This window comes from Leptodactylus fuscus, chromosome 6 (genome assembly GCF_031893055.1).
Source record: "Leptodactylus fuscus isolate aLepFus1 chromosome 6, aLepFus1.hap2, whole genome shotgun sequence".
Classification (NCBI taxonomy): Eukaryota; Metazoa; Chordata; class Amphibia; order Anura; family Leptodactylidae; genus Leptodactylus; species Leptodactylus fuscus.
The window spans coordinates 183,074,285-183,085,994 of record NC_134270.1 but is presented as its reverse complement, the minus strand read 5'-3'; the positions used below and the strand labels follow the sequence as shown (position 1 = coordinate 183,085,994).

The 11,710-nt window shown below is 51.0% G+C and overlaps 1 protein-coding gene across 1 annotated transcript; it reads left to right on the top strand.

Moving 5' to 3' along the window:
* Window positions 1-6,307: 6,307 nt before the first annotated feature.
* Window positions 6,308-11,093, top strand: LOC142210222 (adenosine receptor A2b-like). The gene is made up of 2 exons (XM_075279247.1): window positions 6,308-6,633; window positions 10,364-11,093. The coding sequence occupies exons 1-2, from the start codon at window positions 6,308-6,310 to the stop codon at window positions 11,091-11,093; spliced, it is 1,056 nt and encodes a 351-aa protein (XP_075135348.1).
* The last annotated feature ends 617 nt before the right edge of the window (window positions 11,094-11,710 follow it).

The window sequence follows — 11,710 nt, the reverse complement described above, 5'->3', positions numbered from 1 at the left end:
CGGGCGAGAGCAGGTAAGAACACAGCAATGCCCATAGTATATAGAGTACCCACTATGTATATATCACATGTACCCACTATGTATATACCACATGTATATATACCCATGTATTGTGCCTGCAGTTGTTTGGATTCTGCTTCTACCTCCAGGACTTCTCTCATCTAATACTCTCTTGTATCGCCATCTTATAGAGCGCAGCTCCTTATACAGTATACACCCTCCATACAGTATACACCCTCCATACAGTATATACCCTCCATACAGTATATACCCTCTGTACAGTATACACCGCTCGCACCCAGCCTGTCTCTTTAGGTTGTCGCCTCCTCTGTCACTTGTATGTTCCCTGCTTTGCCTGGATTTGTACATGTATCTCTTTGTCTCTTTTGTACTTGTCACTTGTGTGATATTTTTGGTTATTACTTATTGTGTAAATGTCACAATGAAATGTTTTCTGTCACATGATCTGAAGCTGCTGCTGGGCTTGTGCTCGGGAATATAACTAAACGCTCACAGGATCTGGTGCAAAAGCTCATCCTGGACCCCCAGTGGAGATTCTGCCCCCAACCATCAGCATAGCCCCCAACCATCAGCATAGCCCCCAACCATCCCGGAGTCAGCAGGAGGTATGTCCCGAATTCAACTCAATGTAGATGTGTTGAATACAATGGTGAAGCTGGAGCCGTCCGGATATAGCTCTTGCTTCCCCGCTCTGTGTGAAACATTAAGTGGGGATCAGATGGAGGGGGGGACATTAACCTGGGGGTAGATGGAGGGGGGGCATTAACCTGGGGGTAGATGGAGGGGGGGCATTAAACTGGAGGCAGATGGAGGGGGGACATTAAATTGGAGGCAGATGAAGGGGGGACATTAAACTGGGGGTAGATGGAGGGGGGGACATTAAACTGGGGTAGATGGAGGGGGGGGGCATTAAACTGGAGGCAGATGGAGGGGGCATTAAATTGGAAGAAGATGGAGGGGGGCATTAAACTGGAGGCAGATGGAGGGGGGACATTAAACTGGAGGCAGATGGAGGGGGGAGATTAAACTGGAGGCAGGTGGAGGGGGGACATTAAACTGGGGGTAGATGGAAGGGGACATTAAACTGGGGGTAGATGGAGGGGGACATTAAACTGGAGGCAGATGGAGGGGGGACATTAAACTGGGGGTAGATGGAGGGGGGACATTAAACTGGAGGCAGGTGGTGGGGGGACATTAAACTGGGGTAGATGGAGGGGGGACATTAAACTGTGGGTAGATGGAGGGGGGACATTAAACTGGGGGTAGATGGAGGGGGGACATTAAACTGGGGTAGATGGAGGGGGGGCATTAAATTGGAAGAAGATGGAGGGGGGCATTAAACTGGAGGCAGATGGAGGGGGGACATTAAATTGGAGGCAGATGGAGGGGGGACATTAAACTGGGGGTAGATGGAGGGGGGACATTAAACTGGAGGCAGATGGAGGGGGGACATTAAACTGGGGGTAGATGGAGGGGGGACATTAAACTGGAGGCAGGTGGAGGGGGGACATTAAACTGGGGGTAGATGGAGGGGAGACATTAAATTGGAGGCAGATGGAGGGGGGACATTAAACTGGGGGTAGATGGAGGGGGGACATTAAATTGGAGGCAGATGGAGGGGGGACATTAAACTGGGGGTAGATGGAGGGGGGACATTAAACTGGAGGCAGGTGGAGGGGGGACATTAAACTGGGGGTAGATGGAGGGGGGACATTAAACTGGAGGCAGGTGGAGGGGGGACATTAAACTGGGGGTAGATGGAGGGGGGACATTAAACTGGAGGCAGATGGAGGGGGACATTAAACTGGAGGCAGATGGAGGGGGACATTAAACTGGAGGCAGGTGGAGGGGGACATTAAACTGGAGGCAGGTGGAGGGGGACATTAAACTGGAGGCAGATGGAGGGGGACATTAAACTGGAGGCAGATGGAGGGGGACATTAAACTGGAGGCAGGTGGAGGGGGAACATTAAACTGGAGGCAGGTGGAGGGGGAACATTAAACTGGGGGTAGATGGAGGGGAGACATTAAATTGGAGGCAGATGGAGGGGGGACATTAAACTGGGGGTAGATGGAGGGGGGACATTAAATTGGAGGCAGATGGAGGGGGGACATTAAACTGGGGGTAGATGGAGGGGGGACATTAAACTGGAGGCAGGTGGAGGGGGGACATTAAACTGGGGGTAGATGGAGGGGGGACATTAAACTGGAGGCAGGTGGAGGGGGGACATTAAACTGGGGGTAGATGGAGGGGGGACATTAAACTGGAGGCAGATGGAGGGGGACATTAAACTGGAGGCAGATGGAGGGGGACATTAAACTGGAGGCAGATGGAGGGGGACATTAAACTGGAGGCAGGTGGAGGGGGACATTAAACTGGAGGCAGATGGAGGGGGACATTAAACTGGAGGCAGATGGAGGGGGACATTAAACTGGAGGCAGGTGGAGGGGGAACATTAAACTGGAGGCAGGTGGAGGGGGAACATTAAACTGGGGTAGATGGAGGGGGGACATTAAACTGGGGGCAGGTGGAGGGGGACATTAAACTGGAGGCAGATGGAGGGGGACATTAAACTGGAGGCAGATGGAGGGGGACATTAAACTGGAGGCAGGTGGAGGGGGAACATTAAACTGGAGGCAGGTGGAGGGGGAACATTAAACTGGGGTAGATGGAGGGGGGACATTAAACTGGGGGCAGGTGGAGGGGGGACATTAAACTGGGGGCAGGTGGAGGGGGAACATTAAACTGGGGGTAGATGGAAGGGGACATTAAACTGGGGGTAGATGGAGGGGGACATTAAACTGGAGGCAGATGGAGGGGGGACATTAAACTGGGGGTAGATGGAGGGGGGACATTAAACTGGAGGCAGGTGGTGGGGGGACATTAAACTGGGGTAGATGGAGGGGGGACATTAAACTGTGGGTAGATGGAGGGGGGACATTAAACTGGGGGTAGATGGAGGGGGGACATTAAACTGGGGTAGATGGAGGGGGGGCATTAAATTGGAAGAAGATGGAGGGGGGCATTAAACTGGAGGCAGATGGAGGGGGGACATTAAATTGGAGGCAGATGGAGGGGGGACATTAAACTGGGGGTAGATGGAGGGGGGACATTAAACTGGAGGCAGATGGAGGGGGGACATTAAACTGGGGGTAGATGGAGGGGGGACATTAAACTGGAGGCAGGTGGAGGGGGGACATTAAACTGGGGGTAGATGGAGGGGAGACATTAAATTGGAGGCAGATGGAGGGGGGACATTAAACTGGGGGTAGATGGAGGGGGGACATTAAATTGGAGGCAGATGGAGGGGGGACATTAAACTGGGGGTAGATGGAGGGGGGACATTAAACTGGAGGCAGGTGGAGGGGGGACATTAAACTGGGGGTAGATGGAGGGGGGACATTAAACTGGAGGCAGGTGGAGGGGGGACATTAAACTGGGGGTAGATGGAGGGGGGACATTAAACTGGAGGCAGATGGAGGGGGACATTAAACTGGAGGCAGATGGAGGGGGACATTAAACTGGAGGCAGGTGGAGGGGGACATTAAACTGGAGGCAGGTGGAGGGGGACATTAAACTGGAGGCAGATGGAGGGGGACATTAAACTGGAGGCAGATGGAGGGGGACATTAAACTGGAGGCAGGTGGAGGGGGAACATTAAACTGGAGGCAGGTGGAGGGGGAACATTAAACTGGGGGTAGATGGAGGGGAGACATTAAATTGGAGGCAGATGGAGGGGGGACATTAAACTGGGGGTAGATGGAGGGGGGACATTAAATTGGAGGCAGATGGAGGGGGGACATTAAACTGGGGGTAGATGGAGGGGGGACATTAAACTGGAGGCAGGTGGAGGGGGGACATTAAACTGGGGGTAGATGGAGGGGGGACATTAAACTGGAGGCAGGTGGAGGGGGGACATTAAACTGGGGGTAGATGGAGGGGGGACATTAAACTGGAGGCAGATGGAGGGGGACATTAAACTGGAGGCAGATGGAGGGGGACATTAAACTGGAGGCAGATGGAGGGGGACATTAAACTGGAGGCAGGTGGAGGGGGACATTAAACTGGAGGCAGATGGAGGGGGACATTAAACTGGAGGCAGATGGAGGGGGACATTAAACTGGAGGCAGGTGGAGGGGGAACATTAAACTGGAGGCAGGTGGAGGGGGAACATTAAACTGGGGTAGATGGAGGGGGGACATTAAACTGGGGGCAGGTGGAGGGGGAACATTAAACTGGGGTAGATGGAGGGGGGACATTAAACTGGAGGCAGGTGGAGGGGGGACATTAAACTGGGGGTAGATGGAGGGGGGACATTAAACTGGAGGCAGATGGAGGGGGACATTAAACTGGAGGCAGATGGAGGGGGACATTAAACTGGAGGCAGGTGGAGGGGGACATTAAACTGGAGGCAGGTGGAGGGGGACATTAAACTGGAGGCAGATGGAGGGGGACATTAAACTGGAGGCAGATGGAGGGGGACATTAAACTGGAGGCAGGTGGAGGGGGAACATTAAACTGGAGGCAGGTGGAGGGGGAACATTAAACTGGGGGTAGATGGAGGGGAGACATTAAATTGGAGGCAGATGGAGGGGGACATTAAACTGGGGGTAGATGGAGGGGGGACATTAAATTGGAGGCAGATGGAGGGGGGACATTAAACTGGGGGTAGATGGAGGGGGGACATTAAACTGTAGGCAGGTGGAGGGGGGACATTAAACTGGGGGTAGATGGAGGGGGGACATTAAACTGGAGGCAGGTGGAGGGGGGACATTAAACTGGGGGTAGATGGAGGGGGGACATTAAACTGGAGGCAGATGGAGGGGGACATTAAACTGGAGGCAGATGGAGGGGGACATTAAACTGGAGGCAGATGGAGGGGGACATTAAACTGGAGGCAGATGGAGGGGGACATTAAACTGGAGGCAGATGGAGGGGGACATTAAACTGGAGGCAGGTGGAGGGGGAACATTAAACTGGAGGCAGGTGGAGGGGGAACATTAAACTGGGGTAGATGGAGGGGGGACATTAAACTGGGGGCAGGTGGAGGGGGAACATTAAACTGGGGTAGATGGAGGGGGACATTAAACTGGAGGCAGGTGGAGGGGAAACATTAAATTGGTGGCAGATGAAGGGGGGACATTAAACTGGGGGTAGATGAAGAGGGGACATTAAACTGGATTTTATCAGCATTTTCCTATCTGTCCCAGACCTGTGCACACAAGCTTCCCGTCATAACTACCCCCTGATATCCCCCACTCAGATACTTACCTCTATGCCACAGCCTCCCCCACAGAATCCCTTCTTGACTATATTGACTATATACTGCTGACCAACCAATATTTTTCCAGAAAGGGGTTAAATGTTCTCCTTTCTGACAGTAGAAGGCTGTGCATCATAAATCTTCTCACTCCAGTGCACCAGAGGGCAGGCGGGACGTGGTTGATACTCACTGATCTTATAGATGGGGAGGTTTTCAGACTACCTCAGTCACCCCAACAGACAATATGGGTAACCTGGAGTCGCTATATAACTGACAGGTGAATATATTAACCCTTGGCAGGGACTAATATCTACATTTCAGGCCACTGCAGGAGAGGGGTAAGTGAACCAGTCTGTAAGGAGTCAGGTTCAATATGAACTTTCCAAAACTGTTGGGTTCAGTAGAACCTGAAATTTTTTAGTTTGACTATGCACCCTGCTCTGGGGTCTCTCCATACCCCAGAGTATAATAAGTAGAGGCCCAATGGAAGTAAATAACAGTCCTACTCACCTCTCCTGGGCCGTGGCGCGGCCTCCACTGCAGATCCCCGTCCTCTTTGGGCATTTTCTAGCCTTCTGAATGATATCATTAGCCCAAGAGAATATTGGGCACGCAGACGTCATGACACTGATGTAATGTCGGAGGTCCTCACATGGATGCTGAAGCCCTATCACAGCCCTCAGGGGCTACTGATGTCATTCAGGAGGCCAGAAGAGGCCCATAAAGGATGGGTCCCATAGTGGACACCATAGCGGAGCCAAGGAGAGGTAAGTTTACACCCCCCTGGGCCTCTGCTTATTACACTCTGGGGTTTGGAGGGGTCTCAGTCTATAATATTAACACTTCTAGTTTGGATCAAAAAAGTTTGGACTTCTGGGCAAACCTCTTAGATGTTCAGACAATGAATATCACAAGGTTCACCAGACAATAGGGAGGTCATACATGAGTGTGTTGGTGGCCATGGGCTCGGTGATGCCTCCAGTCTAACACGTTTTCTCCTGCTCACTATCTGATTCACAGACCATGGACGATAACATCCCCTTCATCTTCCTGGAGATTGTCTTGGCCCTGAGCATTATTACGCTAAACCTTCTGGTCTGTGCCACCGTCTACCTGCACAAGGAGCTGAGGACGGAGACCAACTTTCTGATCGTCAGCTTGGCAGCCGCAGACATCGGTGTGGGAGCCCTGGCCATCCCGTTCTCCATCGTGCTCAGCATGGAATACATCCTCTGCTTTTACACCTGTATCTTCATCACCTGCTTCCCGCTGGTCACCACCCAGTTCTCCATCCTGCTCCTTCTGCTCATCGCCATCAACGCCCATCTGAAGATCAGGCTTCCAAACAGGTATGGCGGGGGGGGGGGCATTAATAATGTGCTATTTACTATCTAATAACCCCCTCCCCCCAATCCAGCAGTATTTCTGTACCGCCTCCCTGCACATGGATGGATCAGGACTAGGGTTGAGCCGATCTTGAGATTTCAGGATCGTTTTTAAAATGCGATTTCCGATCATTTTCCAGCCGATCCCGATCGTGAAATTTGCTCAATCGCCGATCGGGATCCGATCTTTCCCGATCGCAATCACTCAACTCTAATGTTAGCTTTTCCCACAATGTTTGGCCAGTAGCCAAGCATTGTGGGAACTAACATGAGACCTTGATCTTGCCAAAAAAAATCGGGATGGGAATTCCGATCGCGATCGTAAAATTTACTCAATCGACGATCGGGATCCGATCTTTCCCGATCGCTCAACCCTAATCAGGATCAGAAAATCTGGTCCAAATTCCCAGCCACCCATCTATGATCTGGGCTACCTATATCATAATGATCTATGATTCTTGGAGTTCTTCTTCAGGACGGGGCAGTGACGCCGCAGGCAGTATTATAGATCACTAGGATGCAAGGAGTCCAGGACTATGTAAGGTCTTCTACAACCTTGTAAGTCCCTCTGGACTCTAGCCAAGAGACAAGCTTCTGGAAATGAGGACAATCACCCTCCTCCTCCATGAAATATTGAGAAGTTCCTTATAATTTATGTGATGACCCCCTTTAACATCCAATCCAACTTTAGGCTACACAGGTAAGTGATCTATATAGGGATGCTAAGCTACTAGAAAAGATCCCTCAATGGACCTTCCAAGGTTGAGTCCACTAGTAACGTAAACACAACCAGTGCCATTGATACCCAGAACTGAAGGCTGCCATACAGTATATTCTAGGGCCGTGATGACGAACCTATGGCACTAGTGCCAGAGGTGGCACTCAGAACCCTCTCTTTGGGCACCCATCTGTGGAGCAGATTATACTGTGTGGGGGCCACTGTGCAGCAGATTATACTGTGTGGGGACCACTGTGCAGCAGATTATACTGTGTGGGGGTCAATGTGGAGCAGATTATACTGTGTGGGGGCCATTGTGAAGCAGATTATACTGTGTGGGGACCACTGTGCAGCAGATTGTACTGTGTGGGGATCACTATGGAGCAGATTATACTGTGTGGGGGTCACTGCAGCAGATTATGCTGTGTGGGGGTCACTGTGGAGCAGATTATACTGTGTGGGGGTCACTGTGCAGCAGATTATACTGTGTGGGGGTCACTGTGCAACAGATTATACTGTGTGGGGGTCACTGTGCAGTAGATTATACTGTGTGGGGGTCACTGTGGAGCAGATTATACTGTGTGGGGGTCACTGTGCAGCAGATTATACTGTGTGGGGGTCACTGTGCAACAGATTATGCTGTGTGGGGGTCACTGTGCAGCAGATTATACTGTGTGGGGGTCACTGTGCAACAGATTATACTGTGTGGGGACCACTGTGCAGCAGATTATACTGTGTGGGGGTCACTGTGGAGCAGATTATACTGTGTGGGGGTCACTGTGGAGCAGATTATACTGTGTGGGGGTCACTGTGGAGCAGATTATACTGTGTGGGGGTCACTGTGGAGCAGATTATACTGTGTGGGGGTCACTGTGCAACAGATTATACTGTGTGAGGGTCACTGTGCAGCAGATTATACTGTGTGGGGGTCACTGTGCAGCAGATTATACTGTGTGGGGGTCACTGTGCAGCAGATTATACTGTGTGGGGGTCACTGTGCAGCAGATTATACTGTGTGGGGGTCACTGTGCAGCAGATTATACTGTGTGGGGGTCACTGTGCAGCAGATTATACTGTGTGGGGGTCACTGTGCAGCAGATTATACTGTGTGGGGACCACTGTGCAGCAGATTGTACTGCGTGAGGGCCATTGTGGAGCAGATTATACTGTGTGGGGGTCACTGTGCAGCAGATTATACTGTGTGGGGGTCATGGTGCAGCAGATTATACTGTGTGGGGGCCGCTGTGCAGCAGATTATACTTGTGGGGGCCACTGTGCAGCAGATTGTACTGCGTGAGGGCCATTGTGGAGCAGATTATACTGTGTGGGGGCCACGGTGCAGCAGATTGGACTGTGTGGGGGTCACTGTGCAACAGATTATGCTGTGTGGGGGTCACTGTGCAGCAGATTATACTGTGTGGGGGTCACTGTGGAGCATATTATACTGTGTGGGGACCACTGTGCAGCAGATTATACTGTGTGGGGGTCACTGGGGATGCTAAGCTACTAGAAAAGATCCCTCAATGGACCTTCCAAGGTTGAGTCCACTAGTAACGTAAACACAACCAGTACCATTGATACCCAGAACTGAAGGCTGCCATACAGTATATTCTAGGGCCGTGATGACGAACCTATGGCACTAGTGCCAGAGGTGGCACTCAGAACCCTCTCTTTGGGCACCCATCTGTGGAGCAGATTATACTGTGTGGGGGCCACTGTGAAGCAGATTATACTGTGTGGGGACCACTGTGCAGCAGATTGTACTGTGTGGGGATCACTATGGAGCAGATTATACTGTGTGGGGGTCACTGCAGCAGATTATGCTGTGTGGGGGTCACTGTGGAGCAGATTATACTGTGTGGGGGTCACTGTGCAGCAGATTATACTGTGTGGGGGTCACTGTGCAACAGATTATACTGTGTGGGGGTCACTGTGCAGCAGATTATACTGTGTGGGGGTCACTGCAGCAGATTATGCTGTGTGGGGGTCACTGTGGAGCAGATTATACTGTGTGGGGGTCACTGTGCAGCAGATTATACTGTGTGGGGGTCACTGTGCAACAGATTATACTGTGTGGGGGTCACTGTGCAGTAGATTATACTGTGTGGGGGTCACTGTGGAGCAGATTATACTGTGTGGGGGTCACTGTGCAGCAGATTATACTGTGTGGGGGTCACTGTGCAACAGATTATGCTGTGTGGGGGTCACTGTGCAGCAGATTATACTGTGTGGGGGTCACTGTGCAGCAGATTATACTGTGTGGGGACCACTGTGCAGCAGATTGTACTGCGTGAGGGCCATTGTGGAGCAGATTATACTGTGTGGGGGTCACTGTGCAGCAGATTATACTGTGTGGGGGTCATGGTGCAGCAGATTATACTGTGTGGGGGCCGCTGTGCAGCAGATTATACTTGTGGGGGCCACTGTGCAGCAGATTGTACTGCGTGAGGGCCATTGTGGAGCAGATTATACTGTGTGGGGGCCACGGTGCAGCAGATTGGACTGTGTGAGGGTCACAGTGGAGCAGAAAGCTCTATAAAGCTCCATTCGTATCACCATATTTTGCAGGTCTGTACTTGTGTGCAACTGTAGATCTGCACATTATTAAGGTTAAATTGCAGTGTTGGCACTTTGTGATAAATTAGTGGGTTTTTAGTTGCAGTTTGGGCACTCGGCCTCTAAAAGGTTCGTCATCACTGTTCTAGGGTATGCCATCAATGCTCGATCCTTAGAGTACAAACTGCTGACCCTAAAAGTTGTTGACCACGTCGTTGTCCCATGTGGCCTTCTGAAAATCCTGATGGGAGCAGAGGCAAAGTCCCGCCATGTTGACTTGCCACCACTTCAGTCAATTGGACTCCATCGATAGGGCAATAGACAATTTCATGAATCATGGTGCGGATCACAATGTCTGACCATAACTGGGAACATAAAGAATATCAAAGTCTTCAAACCTATATGACTTTTCTCTTCCAGCTTCATGGTGTACCTGACGGGCCGACGGCTGATCCTGGCAGTCCTCATCTGCTTTATCCTTTCCTGTCTCATCGGCTTCTCTCCAATGATGGGATGGAACCAGCTCCAGCAATATGTCAGCACCAATAAATCTCAAGTTGCCTCTGAAAGATCTATACTCGCCTTTGAGAGGTCCATCGTGATTTATCCTCCATATTACCGACCAAGAGATCTTTCCCAGGCCTACTTCAGCCACAAGGAGTTCACTAACAGTAGTAATATCAAAGGCGACCATCTTGGCTGCTGCTCCCTCACCGCCGTCTTTACTCCGGAGTACCTCGTCTACTTTGTGTTTTTAGGCTGTACCCTGCTGCCCTTACTCCTCATGTTGACCATTTATGGTGACATCTTCAGAGTGGTTCGAGGACACCTGAAGTCTTCCAAGAAGCGAGAAGTGCACATGGCCTGGACTCTTCTGCTCCTGGTCGGCATATTCTGCTTATGTTGGATTCCCCTTAACGCCATTAACAGTCTCAGACTCCTGTGTCGGTCTTGTACCCTCCCGGTCTCTCTTATCCGTCTTGCCGTGCTCTTCTCGCACACAAATTCATTTGCCAACCCCTTGGTCTATGCTATGAGGAGGAAAGACTTTGGTGCGGCCCTCAGATCTGTGACCATGCGCCTCGTACGCTGTTGTTCTTCACCCAAGGTTGTGTCTCGGAATCACAAGGTTCACCCACAAGATGGATAACCTCTCACAATGACTCGGGCGTTGGTTGGTGGCCCCAACATCTGCTCTTTATGGTGGAAAACCTGCAGAGAAAAGAGACCACGACGCAGCAAATGCTCAGAATCAGTGGACACCATCTTTATTTTAGGGGGACCTTAGTGTCAAAGCCATGTTGGGTTTAGTTAATGTGCCCGTTTTCTGATCCTATAAGACATGTTCCCCCGTACAAGACAATGGATGAAGGAGTCAAGTTACTTATAGGGTTCTCCAGTCTTATACATTGCAGAGGGGGGTTCACAGCAAACCTACAATGTCCCCCCACCCATTATATGCTTATTTTCCACATTAAGCCCTCCAACTATCACTGACTGTAGACCCACTAGGCCAGCAGACTGGTTTGACTTTGGGCCACTCCCAAGGGCACTTGCCGCATCCCAGTGGACACTGCCATATTGTTTCATTGTCACTGTGTTTGTATATATCTATATTGTGTTGTTTCACCTTTTTCGAGTCCTCCACTGTGTAATGTTACACCCCTCCTTTAGAGAGGTCTTGGTTTAGCCCAAGAAATCATTGGCTGGGGAAGGGAAGGAGAATGGAGGTCTCCAGAAGGTGTGAGTTGTCCTCTGAGCAGAACA

Excerpts from the sequence above, each read along its gene's own strand:
- LOC142210222 (XM_075279247.1), top strand. The coding sequence starts at position 6,308 with ATGGACGATAACATCCCCTTCATCTTCCTGGAGATTGTCTTGGCCCTG. Across the intron at positions 6,634-10,363 it reads AAGATCAGGCTTCCAAACAG|CTTCATGGTGTACCTGACGG; the intron begins GTATGGCGGGGG and ends TTTCTCTTCCAG.